This window comes from Natrix helvetica (assembly GCF_964273705.1).
Source record: "Natrix helvetica genome assembly, chromosome: 2".
Classification (NCBI taxonomy): Eukaryota; Metazoa; Chordata; class Lepidosauria; order Squamata; family Natricidae; genus Natrix; species Natrix helvetica.
The window spans coordinates 125,758,943-125,773,475 of NC_138552.1; the positions used below are offsets into that span (position 1 = coordinate 125,758,943).

Genomic DNA, 14,533 nt, shown 5'->3' on the forward strand with positions numbered 1-14,533 from the left:
AGAAAGAAAGATAGAATACACAATTTGTAACTGAAAGTTGAAACAGAAAGCAAGAATCAGCTTCACCAAAAGTCAGTTGGCCAAAGAACCATAAAATGTTACTCTTGGAATAATAAAATAAGGAAAGATCAGCCCCCATCTGAACTGCATAGATGTACTCGTGCATTTCTCTACATTTCAAAATGCAATTCAAAACATACTGATGATGTCTCCTTGAATGGTGACAAAATGTTTGCAATTAAATTGCCAAGCTCGGAGCTCAAACCAACAGCTTAACTACTAACTGGAGCTACTAATATTCAAACACGTTGCATATTTAAATATTTTTGAGTCAAAACTCCAATCCCAGTAATCTCATAGACACCTTCATGAAGTTTCCATGGCAATGGAAATTGTTTCCTATTTCCTTTTTCTATGTTTTTTATTATTATTTCCTAGTCTAGTCTACAGCTCTGGGATTCACTTGCATCTTATCAAAGTATTAATAGGGACACATGCCTGATCAAAGACCAAATAATATTTGGAGTTCTCCAAGAGGCAATCAGAATTGCCCTATAAGAGCAATAGATTCAAGAAATAGGTCAAGGGGCCAATACATTCAAGGTGTTAAATCAATTCTTTGCACCAGTAAAAATAAGATGGATAGATTGTTTGTTTCTGAATTGCATTTTTTTTCAAACAATATGTCTTTGCAGGTGCATTCAGCTTCATTTACTGACATTTTCACTTAAAGGGATAACTGAAACTGAGAGTATGGTTGAGGCTGAGACTGAGAAGGACTTTTCCCTAGGACTTTTACATAAGCGTAAAAGCAACTGTTGAGAAAGATAATCAAATATTAGCATGTTTGTCAACTCAGAAGCAAACCCGGCTGGGGCCATTGTTAAGTAATTAAGCTCCCCGTTAGGAGAGCGAGTATGCAGAGAAGCGTAATGAGAGTGATATGGAATAACACGCACAAACCAGCATACAGAGACACTGAATAGTATAAAAATATAGTAGTTTACTATGTAGAAATATAGAAGTATTCAGAGTCCGGTTAACAGTCCAAGTCATACACGGTTCAGTAATTCAGTTATCAAAATATTCAGTCTAACACACAAAGTATAGCTAAACAGTAGCAAACCACAATACCTCAAAAATACACCAATGAGCATTTAACAAAACAGAGAGAGAGATCTAACAACCATTCTGGCTCCCTCTTATGGTTGCTTGAGGTAACAAGCCAATTACATCTGTTAAGCATTTAAAGTTACAGTAAAGTAATCATAGCTTATATACATTGCCAAGCCAAGCCTAGGGTTACATCCCTAACAGCCATCTTTGAGGCTTCAGGTTGTCACAAGGCAAAAAAAGATAGGGAGGGGGAAAATAGATAATGGGGGTTTGTGGTCAAAATAAAAAGTTTTCCTGTGGGAACCAAGGACATTCCAACAGGTTTTGGGGAGAGGAGGAGTGGAGTAACCAAGCAACCGGCCAGCACCTCTATTGGGTAATGTGACTGATGACTTGGGGGAAGTGGTAACTTTCACTTTTTAATTAGGTGAAAACCACAAGAACTTTCAGAGTTGGTTTTCACCAGTTGTGCCAATATAATGTATCCAATAAATTGTTCTTTGAGGAATCTACCTGCCTCGGAATTCTGCTTCCTAGGGGTTCATTTCTTGGAACGCTGACGTTGGTATTTATTATTGATATTTATAATGACTTCATTGTTTTATTGTGTGAAACAGTCTGAGACACAGTTTCCTTTCTTGTAATATTTGTTTAGGTTTAAAGCATGTGTTATTTGTTTTAATTAGTTTAAGCTACATGTTTATTTTATTATCAGGTGCTGCCTTATCTGTTGAATCAAGTTCTTTTACTGTTTTCTCTGTTGCTGTATCAGAAAAATCCGCCATCATCTTTACTGCTCTCCTGTGTTCAGTAGCCTCCATACTTGTTTTGGGATTTGTTCTTATTTGTTGGCTCAAGAAAAGCAAGAGAAACAGTAAGTCACAAATTGGCATGATGATTATCTGCTGTGATTTATAGGAAAAACAGACTTTGCAATTAGTAATAGCTGGTGAAGGAATGTTGCAGTCCCCCAGTTACAACAGGAATGTGGAAGTGCTTTCTGCTGATCCACATTTGATTTGCCTTGAGCCATCTGTGCTAGTTCCTGATGGGGATCTCTTGGGCCACTTCTCCTATCACCATTGGCACTGTGTTCCCAATGAGTGAAACAAATGGGAACAGGAGACATATTATGAAAGGAAAAAAAATAGCCAATGCACATTTGTATGCTAAATCAACTGTTTCATTCTTCTTGAACGAGCACACAAACCAGAATTAGATTTTTCAAAAATTTGGTGAGCAGCTATTTGAAAATACTTATATTAGAAGTAATAGATACACAAAATGCATGTTGGCAAAGTTAACATACAAGAATGGCTATAAAGAAAAAAAAAAGTCCAAGTACGTTTATATGAAAATGTGTGTGTTAGAAGGAGTGAATATGAAAAATGTCCTGGAATAACATTATCGTTGACTTTTTTAAAAAAAATCAACTCTCTGATGCAGATATAGAAAGAAACAAACTAAAATGGAAAAATTAGAAACAATAAACCTGAATTTTATCCAGCTTCACTCTTCCCAGCTGTGTCAAATGTATTCTGCTTAAAATGCAATGTAATTGGTACTGATTATTATATGTTGCCCTGAATTTCTTTTACTTTTCTAACCTCCAGTGGTGTATAAAAAAGGATGGGGACTTTTCCATGGTCTCTTCCCAAGTTTCATGGTTGGTCAATGCCTCTACTAATATAATCCTCTGGATTTAAGTTGCATTTTTGCCAACCAGATATGTAGTCAAGTGTTTCAAGTTATAGTCATATGTATTGTTTGGAAATTTTGCACTTCAATTCAAGTTAAAAGGGTCTTAATATTTCAAAGTTGAAATGTCAGAATTTAGGCATTTATGTTTAATTTTTTAAATTATAATGTTTATAACTATAATACTTTTATTTGTCAACCCATTGCTCTGGAGAAAACGTTCCTGTAAAAATCAACAGTATACATAAAATGGTTCTAGATAGACATAAATTTATACTAAATTTATTTGAATTAATGTATGTTTACTGTTATTCTCATTAAGCTTTTTAAATATTTTGATGTAGAAAATAAGCTCAGACTATCTCCGAAGAATAAAAAATGCCCCCAAATACAGGAAAATCAAGCAAATTGTGGTATCCATCAGCACTGCATTTGGAAAGAAAATGAACATTCCACGTCTATGAGAGAAGGTGAGTTGAATGAATACCAAAAAGGCTAAATCCCATTACAAAGCATATTTTATCTGAAACGTTTTAGCTATGATAATTTAGACCTCTGCCTGGAAGAAATTTAAACCTCTCTCCTGACAGAGATTTAATTCTCTGAGCTGGACTTTCTGATACATTTCCCTCACCAAGTATACATACACACAAAGAGAGAGCAAGAGTGTATGTGTATGTGAATATGCATATTCATATACACATGTACATATATATGTCTCTTGTCAGACTTGGGGGTGTTTTTTGAAACCCTGACATCTCTATCGTAATTAATAAAGGGAGGTGGTGGCTCAGACACTGAGCTTGTCAATCAGAAAGGTCAGCAGTTCGAATCCCTAGTGCCACGTGATGGAGTGAGTTCCCATTACTTGAAACAGCTTCTGCCAACCTAGCAGTTCAAAAGCATGTAAAAATGCAAGTAGAAAAATAGGAGCCATCTTCAGTGGGAAGGCATTCCGTGCACCTTCGGTGTTTAGTCATGCAGGCCACATGATCACGGAGACATCTTCAGACAGTGCTGGCTGTTCATCTTTGTAACGGAGATGAGCACTGCCACCTAGAGTCTAAACGACTAGCACATATGAAGCTGCTGAAGTTGGGACAGCTCTGGAATGGGAGGAAAACGGAAAGAGAAAATGTGTCCATCTGGTGAGGAAAATTTATTATTGTAAAAGAGACTACTCCCCCCAAAAAATTAAAGCTAAATTAAATTTGAAAACAGAAGAGAACAAGTGGCGAAATTAAGCTACATTAGACAGTGTGTTATCCTTTTTTAAATTTTCTTTTACAAATGGAACTTTTGCAAATGTTTCCTATTCTTTAAATTGAACAGATTAGTTTTTCTTCTACTACTTTTTATATTCTTTTTTTTATACATATGGATTAAAATCTTTTTCCTTATTTTTATAATGCTGGATTGGATGGGTTTTTTTTCTTTTGCTCCATTTAAGAATTTTGTTTTCTTTAAGTCTGGAATATAAAGAAGATATAAAAGGAATATCTGTAATTACAGAGGGAAAGGAAGCAACACTGCCACTTGGAGGCTGGAGGCTTGGAAAGCTTGGAAATATTGTCTATTCTTTTTTCTCTTTGATCATTTGATTTTGCATTTCAAGGTTCCTCAGCTTGTTTACAGAGAGTGATAGTGAGAAGAGCACAGATTGTTTATACAGGTGCTTCATTGGCAGCTGGAGTGGAGTGAAAGCAAAGCCTTGTCTTGAAAGATTATAAATGAACTTGTTTTAAATTTAATAAAAAGTTTTGAATGTCAGAGTGGCAGTGTTTACAAATTGGAAGAATGGCGCAACTTGAAAAAGAAACTTTAACATTGCAAAAGATTATGTTTGAAATTCAAAAATTATTAGAAGTAACAGAGAATTGAGAAGAGATTGGAGAACATAGATTTTAGAACAAGAAAATTTGATAGAAAAATTGAGGATGTTCATCAAATGAAGAAAGTGGAGGTCAGAGTTCTAAAAACTGAAGGAAAAACTAAACAAAGAGACAAGAAAATTGTTGATACTGACAGTGAACTGAGTGTGGCTGGAAATGGAAAGAGTGGAATATGGAAAGGGGAGATAGATAGACTGGAGCTCTACCCCAGATCTCAAAGTATAGAAGAAAAGAGAGAAGAATTGATGGAACTAAGGAGACAAATTTTGTCAGAAATACTAGTGATAACCAAAGATGAGCTGATCGAAGAAGTAGATGGAGGGTTTCGAGCTTATACAAGATATGCAATAAGCAATAAGTTGTGAAGAGAAGTCCATAGAAAACTTACTAAGGAAATAACCAGAATACTAATGCCACAAATGGCAAGAGACATAAAATCGCACTATTCATGGAAAGAAACAAGTTGATGTAACGAAAGCTTATAAAAAATTAAGTCAATTTAGTTAAATTTAGAGCATCATGTGTAAAATGAAGTGATAATGGATACAGTTAAATAATTGATTGATAATGATAATAGTGTATGTGTGTGTGTGTGTATGTATGTATATGTATGTATGTATGTGTGTGTGTATATATATAAAATTTGATATAAATTGCAAATGATGACTACGAAAGGAGGTTTAGAAACTCTGTTATTAAATATAACCAATTTTATATAGAAAATGTTATAAAGATGTAATGTTACTGGATGATATTGGGAAGAGTTGATGGAATGCCATTATGTGGTCTTGCTTTGAATTTGGAATATTTTATATAAAAGGATGTAAAAATAATTATAGTCAAATGAGGTATGATGATAGTAATATATATATAAATATATATATAAATAATTATATATATATATATATATATATATATATATATATATATATATATATATATATATATATATATATATATATATATATATATATATATATATATATATATATATATACTTGATTTAAAATATATGATTTGATATGAATTATAGGTGATGACTGTGGAAGGGATGCACAGACGTTTTTGTAACCAATCGACACACTTTCTACAATTTGTAATGGAAGATGGTTTTGTGGTGTGTGTTTTGTGTGTGTGTGTGTGTGTGTGTTTGGTCTGTTTGTGTTTATTCAAAAAAAATTTAAAAAAAATTATGAAAAAAGAACAGAATACCTGGTTGTTTTGATATATGCAAGCATTATATTTTGTCATAATTTATTTTTAGAGAACCTGAAAAACAGTATGTAAAGCCACATAATTTTTTTTTAATGGAAAATGAATGAATAGCTTATTTGAGACAATTGTATAGGTAAAATTTTGGTGGAAAGGAGTACCTGGAATGAAAGTAAGGGAACTCCACTGGTCAGAATGGGCCAACTCACCATGGCCAACATGCTGCAGGATAACTCACCATGGCAAACTCACTGGTAGACAACTCATTGCAGGACAATTCAACAAACACAAAAGTTAAATTAATATTGATTCTACATTTAGACAAGAAAAACAATATACAGTATGTGGTACCTCACTCAACAGTAGTAACTGTGAAAGGGATCTTGGAGTCCTAGTGGACAACCATTTAAATATGAGCCAGCAGTGTGCAGCAGCTGCCAAAAAAACCAACACTGTTCTAAGCTGCATAAACAGAGGGATAGAATCAAGATCACATGAAGTGTCAATACCACTTTATAAGGCCTTGGTAAGGCCACACTTGGAATGCTGCATTCAGTTTTGGTCCCCACGATGTAGAAAAGATGTGGAGACTCTAGAAAGAGTGCAGAGAAGAACAACAAAGATGATTAGGAGACTGGAGGCTAAAACTTATAAAGAATAGATGCCGGAATTGGGAATGTCTAGTTTGATGAAAAGAAGGACTAGGGGTGACATGATAGCAGTGTTCCAATATCTCAGGGGCTGCCTCAAAGAAGAGGGAGTCAAACTATTCTCCAAAGCACCTGAGGGTAGAACAAGAAGCAATGGATGTAAACTAATCAAGGAGAGAAGCCTAGAACTAAAGAGAAATTTCCTGACAGAACAATTAATCAGTAGAACAATTTGCCTCCATAAGTTGTAAATTCTCCAACACTGGAAGATTGAATAACTATTTGTCTGAAATGGTATAGGATTTCCTGCCTAAGCAGGAGATTGGACTAGAAGACCTCCAAGGTCCCTTCCAACTCTGTTATTCTATTCTATTCTGCCTAAGCAGGGGGTTGGACTAGAAGATCTCCAAGGTCCCTTCCAACTCTGTTATTCTATTCTATTCTGCCTAAGCAGGGGGTTGGACTAAAAGATCTCCAAGGTCCCTTCCAACTCAGCTCGGAGGAGCTTCCGGGGCGAATGGCGGCTGTCGTGTAAGCTCCGCAGTATTGCGGAGGGGTCTCCCAGCTGGGAGAGGTGCTGCCGACCCTCAATGTCATTCTGAGGGTCGGGCTTTGTCGGCGATCACCCCCTGGCTCTGCCTGGCTCTGATGGGTCGGGCAGGGCGCTTGGGTGGTCGGCTGGCCGGCAGGAAACCGAGAACGCTGAGGACGCCGAGCGCAGAATGAATGTGAGAGTGCCGAACGCCGAACGCCGTTTGCCTTTTGCTGAGCGCTTGGCGCTGGGCGGAGAGTGGAGCGGAGAACGGAGCGGAGAGGCGAGAGGCGAGCAGAGGTGTGTAGTGGGGTGTTCGTCTGGCTGGTGGGAGCGCCAGACGCTGAGCGGAGCGCCAGGCGCTGAGCGGAGAGACAAATGGCGAAAGGCGAGAGGCGAGAGGCGTGGAGAGGCGGAGAGACGTGTGGAGCCACAATGATGGTGACTGGCGTGTTGGCGTGTTGGCGTGTTGGCGTGTTGGCGTGTTGGCGTGCTGGCCGGGGCGCTGGTCAGAAGCTGGAGGCTGCTTCGTTGTGTGGATGGAGTTGAGGAGAGGAGAAGAGAGGAGAGCTAAACGAGGCGGCTGGTGGAGGGGGAGCTGAGTGAAGCACATTAGAACAAAGACAACTGGAATGGCAAGCTTGAAATCTAAGGTTGTGGAATCTAACATGTCTATCATCTAACATGTCTAACATCTAACAATAGCCCCTGCGAAGATGAGCTGCAGGGGTCCTGAGGAGGCAAGTGTCCATCTTTTCCTGGGCCTGGTCATGGAGGAGAGACACCAGGGGGATAGGTGGACATTTGCTGAAGGTGTGACTTTTTCCCTCCTGCCTTTATCGAGTACTGACTCTCTTGCCACAGCTTCAAACCTCATTAATTTATTTTACCATCGACTAGCCCACTAACTTACCTTTTCCATCCAGGGTTAGGACAATATCTACGACAAACTATGATACATCTCAGCATCTGTAACTAATTAACCTTGCCCCTATGACTTTTCAATTATGATTCTTATGTACACGAAGTCGGATTTACTGCAGCTGCGGGAGTCCCCTCTCTCGCAGGTCTGGCCTCCAGCCCTCTCGAGGGCCCACCTTGAGGACGGGTTTATTAACCCAGAGAGGTGGAGGAAGCGTAAATTAAGGGGTTTTTTAGTAAAGTGTTTTTTAAGAATTTGTAGGGGTTCCAGGGTTGGGGGGTGGGTGGAGGTCAGGAGTGATGATAGAGCCAGGTCACCAGGTGTGGTCTTGAGGGGAGGGAGTGGAAAGGAGGAGAGGGAGGTTATCGTTCCAATACAGGGCTCTTTGATTCCAACGGTCATAGGGAGGGGCAGGCGCAAGGACAGATTAAGAACCTGTAGTCGGTTGGGAGACCGTGGTTGTTGGTCACACCCGGTCGCTTGTACCAACCCCCGCATACTACGCCGCCCCGAGTCCTTCGGGAGAGGGTGCGGCTAAGAAATAAATATTTATTATTATATTTTTATTATACTAGGTGGTCAGGATCTGCAGACCCAGGGCCTGAGGCTGTTGTTATGCAATGCGAGGTCCGTTGTTAATAAGGCCCCCCTCATCTACGATCTAATTCTTGAGGGGGAGCCGGACCTCGCAGGAATAACGGAGACCTGGTTGGGCCACGAGGGAGGTTTACCCCTCGTGGAAATGTGCCCACCAGGTTATCGAGCATTTCACCAGCCTCGGGCCCAGGGAAGGGGCGGTGGGGTAGCAGTGATCATTCGGGAAGACTTAGAGCCAAGGGAGTCCACTGTGCCGCAGACATCCGGGTGTGAGTCCCTTGTCATGAGGTGGGGCCCAGGGAGACAGTTGGGCCTGCTGATAGTATACCTGGCTCCTCGCTATACATCAGCGGCCCTGCCTGAACTCCTCGAGCTGATCGCATCGGTGGCGGTTGAGACCCCCAAACTTTTAGTGATGGGGGATTTCAACTTGCCATCGGTGGGAGAAGCGTCCGAGGGGGTTCGGGAGTTCATGGCTTCCATGACAGCCATGGACCTGACTCAATTGATTCAGGGCCCGACACACGAGGGAGGCCACATGCTGGACCTTGTTTTTGTCTCTGGCCAGTGGATGAGTGATCTGGGAGTAGGGGATTTAACCATCACTCCCCTGTCATGGTCAGATCACTCACTTCTCCGACTTGACTTCCCTGGTGCTACCCCCCGCTGCGGGGAGGCGGAGCTGGAAGATATTAGGTGGTTCCGCCCCAGGCGCCTGATTGAACCAGATAAGTTCCAGATGGAGCTTGGGCCACCACCTGTAGACCTGACCCGCCACCGGGTAGAGGACCTGGTGATCGCATGGGACAGCGCGACTACCGGGGCCTTAGACCAAGTGGCGCCTTTGCGGCCTCTCCTGCGGCAACGAACCACCCTGGCCCCTTGGTTTACTGAGGAGCTAAGGGTGATGAAACGCCGCAAGAGACGCCTAGAGAGTTGTTGGAGATCCTCCCGTTCCGAATTTGACTGAGCACAGGTACGAACCCATTTAAGGACGTACCTTGTGGCATTGAGAGCAGCCAAACGTCAATATTGTGCCGCTCTCATTGCATCCGCAGAGAACCGCCCTGCCGCCCTGTTTCGGGTGACCCGCTCCCTTCTGTTTCAGAGGCCACGGGAAGCCCCTTTACAGGGCAGGGCAGAGGAATTTGGGAAATATCTGCAGGATAAAATCGCTCAAATCCGGAAGAAATGGGTCCCTTTCAGTCGTCTAGTGGAGACGTCCGAGGCGAGTCTTGAGAGACCACTCTGGGAGGAGTTTGACTTGGTTGCCATCGAGGATTTGGACAGATTGCGTGGACGGCTGCGACCTACCACATGTTTGCTAGACCCGTGTCCCTCCTGGCTTGTACTGGCATCCTGGGAGGTTACACGTGACTGGCTCCTGGGCCTAGTGAACGCTTCGTTGGGCGAGGGGTCTCTTCCGGCCGCCTTGAAAGAGGCGGTGGTGAGACCCTTACTCAAGAAGCCTTCCCTGGACCCAACGGAGCTAGCCAATTATCGTCCTGTCTCCAACCTTCCCTTTTTAGCGAAGGTTGTAGAGAGTGTGGTAGCTTCTCAGTTTCCACGACATCTGGAGGAAAATGATTATCTAGACCCGCGCCAGTCCGGCTTCCGACCCGGGCACAGCACGGAGACGGCCTTGGTCGCGTTGGTGGATGATCTCTGGAGGGCCAGAGATAGGGGTTGTTCCTCTATCCTGGTCCTATTAGACCTCTCGGCGGCTTTTGATACCATCGACCATGGTATCCTGTTGCACCGACTGGAGGGGTTGGGGGTTCGGGGCACCGTTTTGCGGTGGTTCGGCTTCTACCTCTCCGGCCGGATGCAACGTGTGTTGGCAGGGGAGCAGAGGTCGACCCTAAGCCCCCTCACTTGTGGGGTGCCACAGGGGTCGGTCCTCTCGCCACTCCTGTTCAACACATACATGAAGCCGCTGGGCGAGATCATTCGTGGTTTCGGGGTGGGATATCATCTTTACGCTGATGATACCCAGCTGTACATTTCCACCCCGAACCACCCCAACGAGGCCGTCGAAGTGATGTCCCGGTGCTTGGAAGCCGTACGGGTCTGGATGGATGGCAACCAACTCAAACTCAACCCCTCCAAGACGGAGTGGCTGTGGGTTCCGGCCCCCTGGTTCAACCAGTTGTTTCCATCTCTGGCCATTGGGGGCGTACAGCTAGCCCCCGTGGAGCGGGCGTGCAATTTGGGCGTCCTCCTAGATGCCCGGCTGTCCATGGATGACCATGTGACAGCCGTGGCAAGGGGGGCGTTCCACCAGGTTCGCCTGGTGCGCCAATTGTGCCCCCTATTGGACCGGGATGCCTTACGCACAGTCACTCATGCGCTGGTGACGTCTCGCCTGGACTACTGCAATGCTCTCTACATGGGGCTTCCCTTGAGATGCACTCGGAGACTGCAGTTGGTCCAGAATGCGGCCATGCGGGTGATTATGGGGAGTACTAGGTACTCCCATGTAACACCTCTCCTGCGCGAGCTGCACTGGCTTCCTGTGGTCTATGGGGTGCGTTTCAAGGTTTTGATAACGATCTTTAAAGCGCTTCATGGCACAGGACCTAGTTACCTGCGGGATCGCGTCCTGCCCCATACATCCCTACGACCAATTCGCTCGCACAGAGAGGGACTTCTCCAGGTGCCGTCCACCAAACAGTGTCGGGGGGCGGCGCCTAGGAGCAGAGCCTTCTCTGTGGCGGGCCCAGCCCTGTGGAATGACCTCCCCCCTGATATCAGGATTACCTCTGACCTCCGCTCCTTCTGTGTAAAGCTCAAGACCCACCTCTTCCAATTAGCAGGCCTGGCTCAACCATAGTTTTATCCTATTGCTCCTGACGGGTTTTTTAAATTTTGTAATTTTTAACTGAGGGTGTTTTAATAGCTATTTTAATTGTATTTTTATATATATATTATGAGTGTTACCTCCTCCAGGTACATGTATGTGTATGTGTTTATTTGTATTTGTATATGTATTGTATATATATGTATATTGCATGTGTTTTATTGTACGCCGCCCCGAGTCCTTTTGGAGAGGGTGCGGCTAACAAATTAAATTTCATTCATTCATTCATTCATTCTGTTATTCTATTCTAGGTTAGATTGTATATTGTATATACTCGATGGAACTATGGTCAATAATAATAAAACAAAGTCAATCCAGAAATACAAGAGTTACAATAATTTTGATGAAAACATAATCTACAATAATAAAAGTAACTGAATGAGACAATTAAAACAGTATTGATTTGTGCCACGGTGAGTTGGTCATGGCAAGTTGTTCTAGACCCCCAATGGTAAATGCTGTGCAATCATTTGCAAAATAAAGGCAGATGGATTATTTGATATTTCCTATTCTTCCTCTTATGCAGGAAGTTGAGCAGATTCCTATCTTATTACAAAAGCAGAAAATATGTTTAGAATTTTTTCACTTTTCTCATACAATGTTACATAATGGAACAAAAACTTTCTCCAGAAAGAAAAGTAATTGCATTTGTTTCTGCATGTGAAACAGCATCTTTGGATCAGGTCATAATGTTTCCTTGTGTTCCTTCAGTTATTCAGGTTGTCTGGTAGATAATAAAATTTAAATAAAGTTAGGATTTTTTAAGCTGTGTCAGTTATTTATTTACTCTATATTCATAGAAATCAATTTTTATCTGGAAATTGCAACTAGCAATTTTCATACTTCAGTCAACTAGGATCTTTTTTCAAACATGTCCAACAATTCTTCCCTATTGCTTATGCCTCTATGATTTTAAACCTATTTCACACTGTTCTCCTTGTTTATTTTGGTGGTGGTGGGGGGGATCTTTATACCCCTGCCATTGATACAGTATAGCTCAAAGAATCTCTATGGAGTGCAGAGTTGATATCTGTCAGAAATCCATTTGAAGAGACTAGAAGCATTGGAAATGTGGATTTACAGGCGGCTGTTACATATAAATTGGGTTGACAAAATCAGGAATGAGGAGGTGATAAGCTGCCTGGGAAAGCCAAGGGAAATCATCAAAACCACAAAAAAGCAAACATTAGAATATTTTGGACATGTGATACAACATCCAGAAATGTATGGCATAGCTCACTTAATTCTTCAAGGAAAGATTGAAGGCAAACAAGGTCCAGGCAGAAGAAGAACATCATGGCTTCAGAATCTAAGAGACTTGTTTGGACAGAACTCAACAGCATTTTTTGATAAAAATAGGATCACCAACATGATTGGCAATGGCTGATGGCTGATATGGCAGAAGAAGAAGAAGATCTCAAAGAATGCACCTGGCTAGAGTTTGGTTTCCATTCATGTTCTAGGGTTGGAGGCAAAGAAGGGCTAGATTGCAGTTTGTGAATAAAAGCTTAGCCTCAATTTTCTCTCTCTAAAAATATTGCTTGAGAAGGCACAAGTATGTGTGCATAAACTGGGGAGAAGAATGGTATGTTATTCTACTGAAGATAAGACTAAGATAGAATGCAAAAAAAGAATTGCAAGTGCTTTTCTGGACTCAAACTTGTTGCATATGAAGGAAGCAGAAAGAAGCTAGTTTTAAGTTTCATTTTCTGATTTTAATTAATATTTATTACAGAAGAGCAGAAGGAGCAAAAAAGGAAATGCTACAGTTTGTATGTTTTGATATTTGCTATACTCTTTCAAAATACAGCATTCAGCTGTATGCCTTAGGATACATATCTGCTATAAATTCATTTTTTATCTAATTTGTCTGAGATCTAAGCTTCCTGTGGAGGTCTGAGATCAAAGGATCTGATTCTTTCTGATGTTGGCTCTGACATATAATGTGTGCTGACTTAGTTCTGTCTATAAAATCACAGTAGGAGACTGTCATAGTCCTTTGGAACCTTTACATAGTGGACTTTTATTTCAGCTGGTAAGGATGACAGGTACCTCAATGATTGGAGCTAACATGTAAATAATTAATGGGAATATTTTCCCCCCACTCTCTCTCTGCAAAAGAAAATCTAGGCCTTTAGATTATTTTTTAAAAGAAATTGCTGGAAGTTCAGAAAAAAAATCCCTGATATATTCAGATTTTAAATAGGAATAACAATATATTAAGCTAATATAAAATGTGTGACATGAAGTATCTAATTTCTTAAACATCCCCTACCTTTTAAAACATTGTTGCCTTTGAAAATGGAGAAACTGTCAAAGGTAATTATTTCTCCTTCGTTTCTGCCAGCTAATTTTATTTTCCGTGGAATATATTTGATCCAATATATTTTTTGGCATTTTAACTAGTGTTTAGGGATATAAAACAGAGTAAACCAGTTTAGAACTTAATATAACATAAATCATCTAAGAGATTAGATTTGCTTTGGTTTAGCTACTTTCATCCAACTGCATAATGACATAGGACTAAATCCAAATATTTCCCCTTTGTTGATAAAAGATTTTAATCAGCAGGTTGGGGAAAGATATGATTTTCATCCATTTCCGCTTCTTTGATTGCTCATTTTCCAAATTCTCTTACAAAAGGATACTTTCTAAAGCCAACCATACAAGAATTCACTGATTAGCCCTCCCTGTTCTACTGAAGGAATCCTTGCACTGGCAAAGGAAATTAGCTGGATTCTGTTCATGGTTTTAAAGGATCACTATATGTAGGCCATCATAATGAGAAAATATGTGTTCTCTTTCTTTCTTCTTTCCTTGTTTTATTTCTGGAATATAAACACCATTTTCAGATGATTAAATGTAAAACACAATAAATAAATGTCATGATAAACAAACAAACAAATAAAAATAAAGTTTAAACTGGGACAAAGTATGAAAAATGAAAGCAGCAAACATAGTTTGGCTAGTCCCCTTTTCTTTTTGGCATCTAGACTCAATACACAGTTTCTCCATCATGTGTCAGTAGCTGTTGAACAGCTTTTAAGAAAGCTG

General features: G+C 41.1%; 1 protein-coding gene across 1 annotated transcript in view; it reads left to right on the forward strand.

Annotated features, from left to right (window-relative positions):
- PKHD1 (PKHD1 ciliary IPT domain containing fibrocystin/polyductin) overlaps positions 1-14,533 on the forward strand; it is a gene marked incomplete at its 3' end in the record, with an annotated part of 306,709 nt that overhangs the window by 291,790 nt on the left and 386 nt on the right. The window contains 2 exon segments of the mRNA XM_081943866.1: positions 1,832-1,990; positions 3,159-3,284. Coding sequence (XP_081799992.1) covers positions 1,832-1,990; positions 3,159-3,284 — 285 coding nt within the window.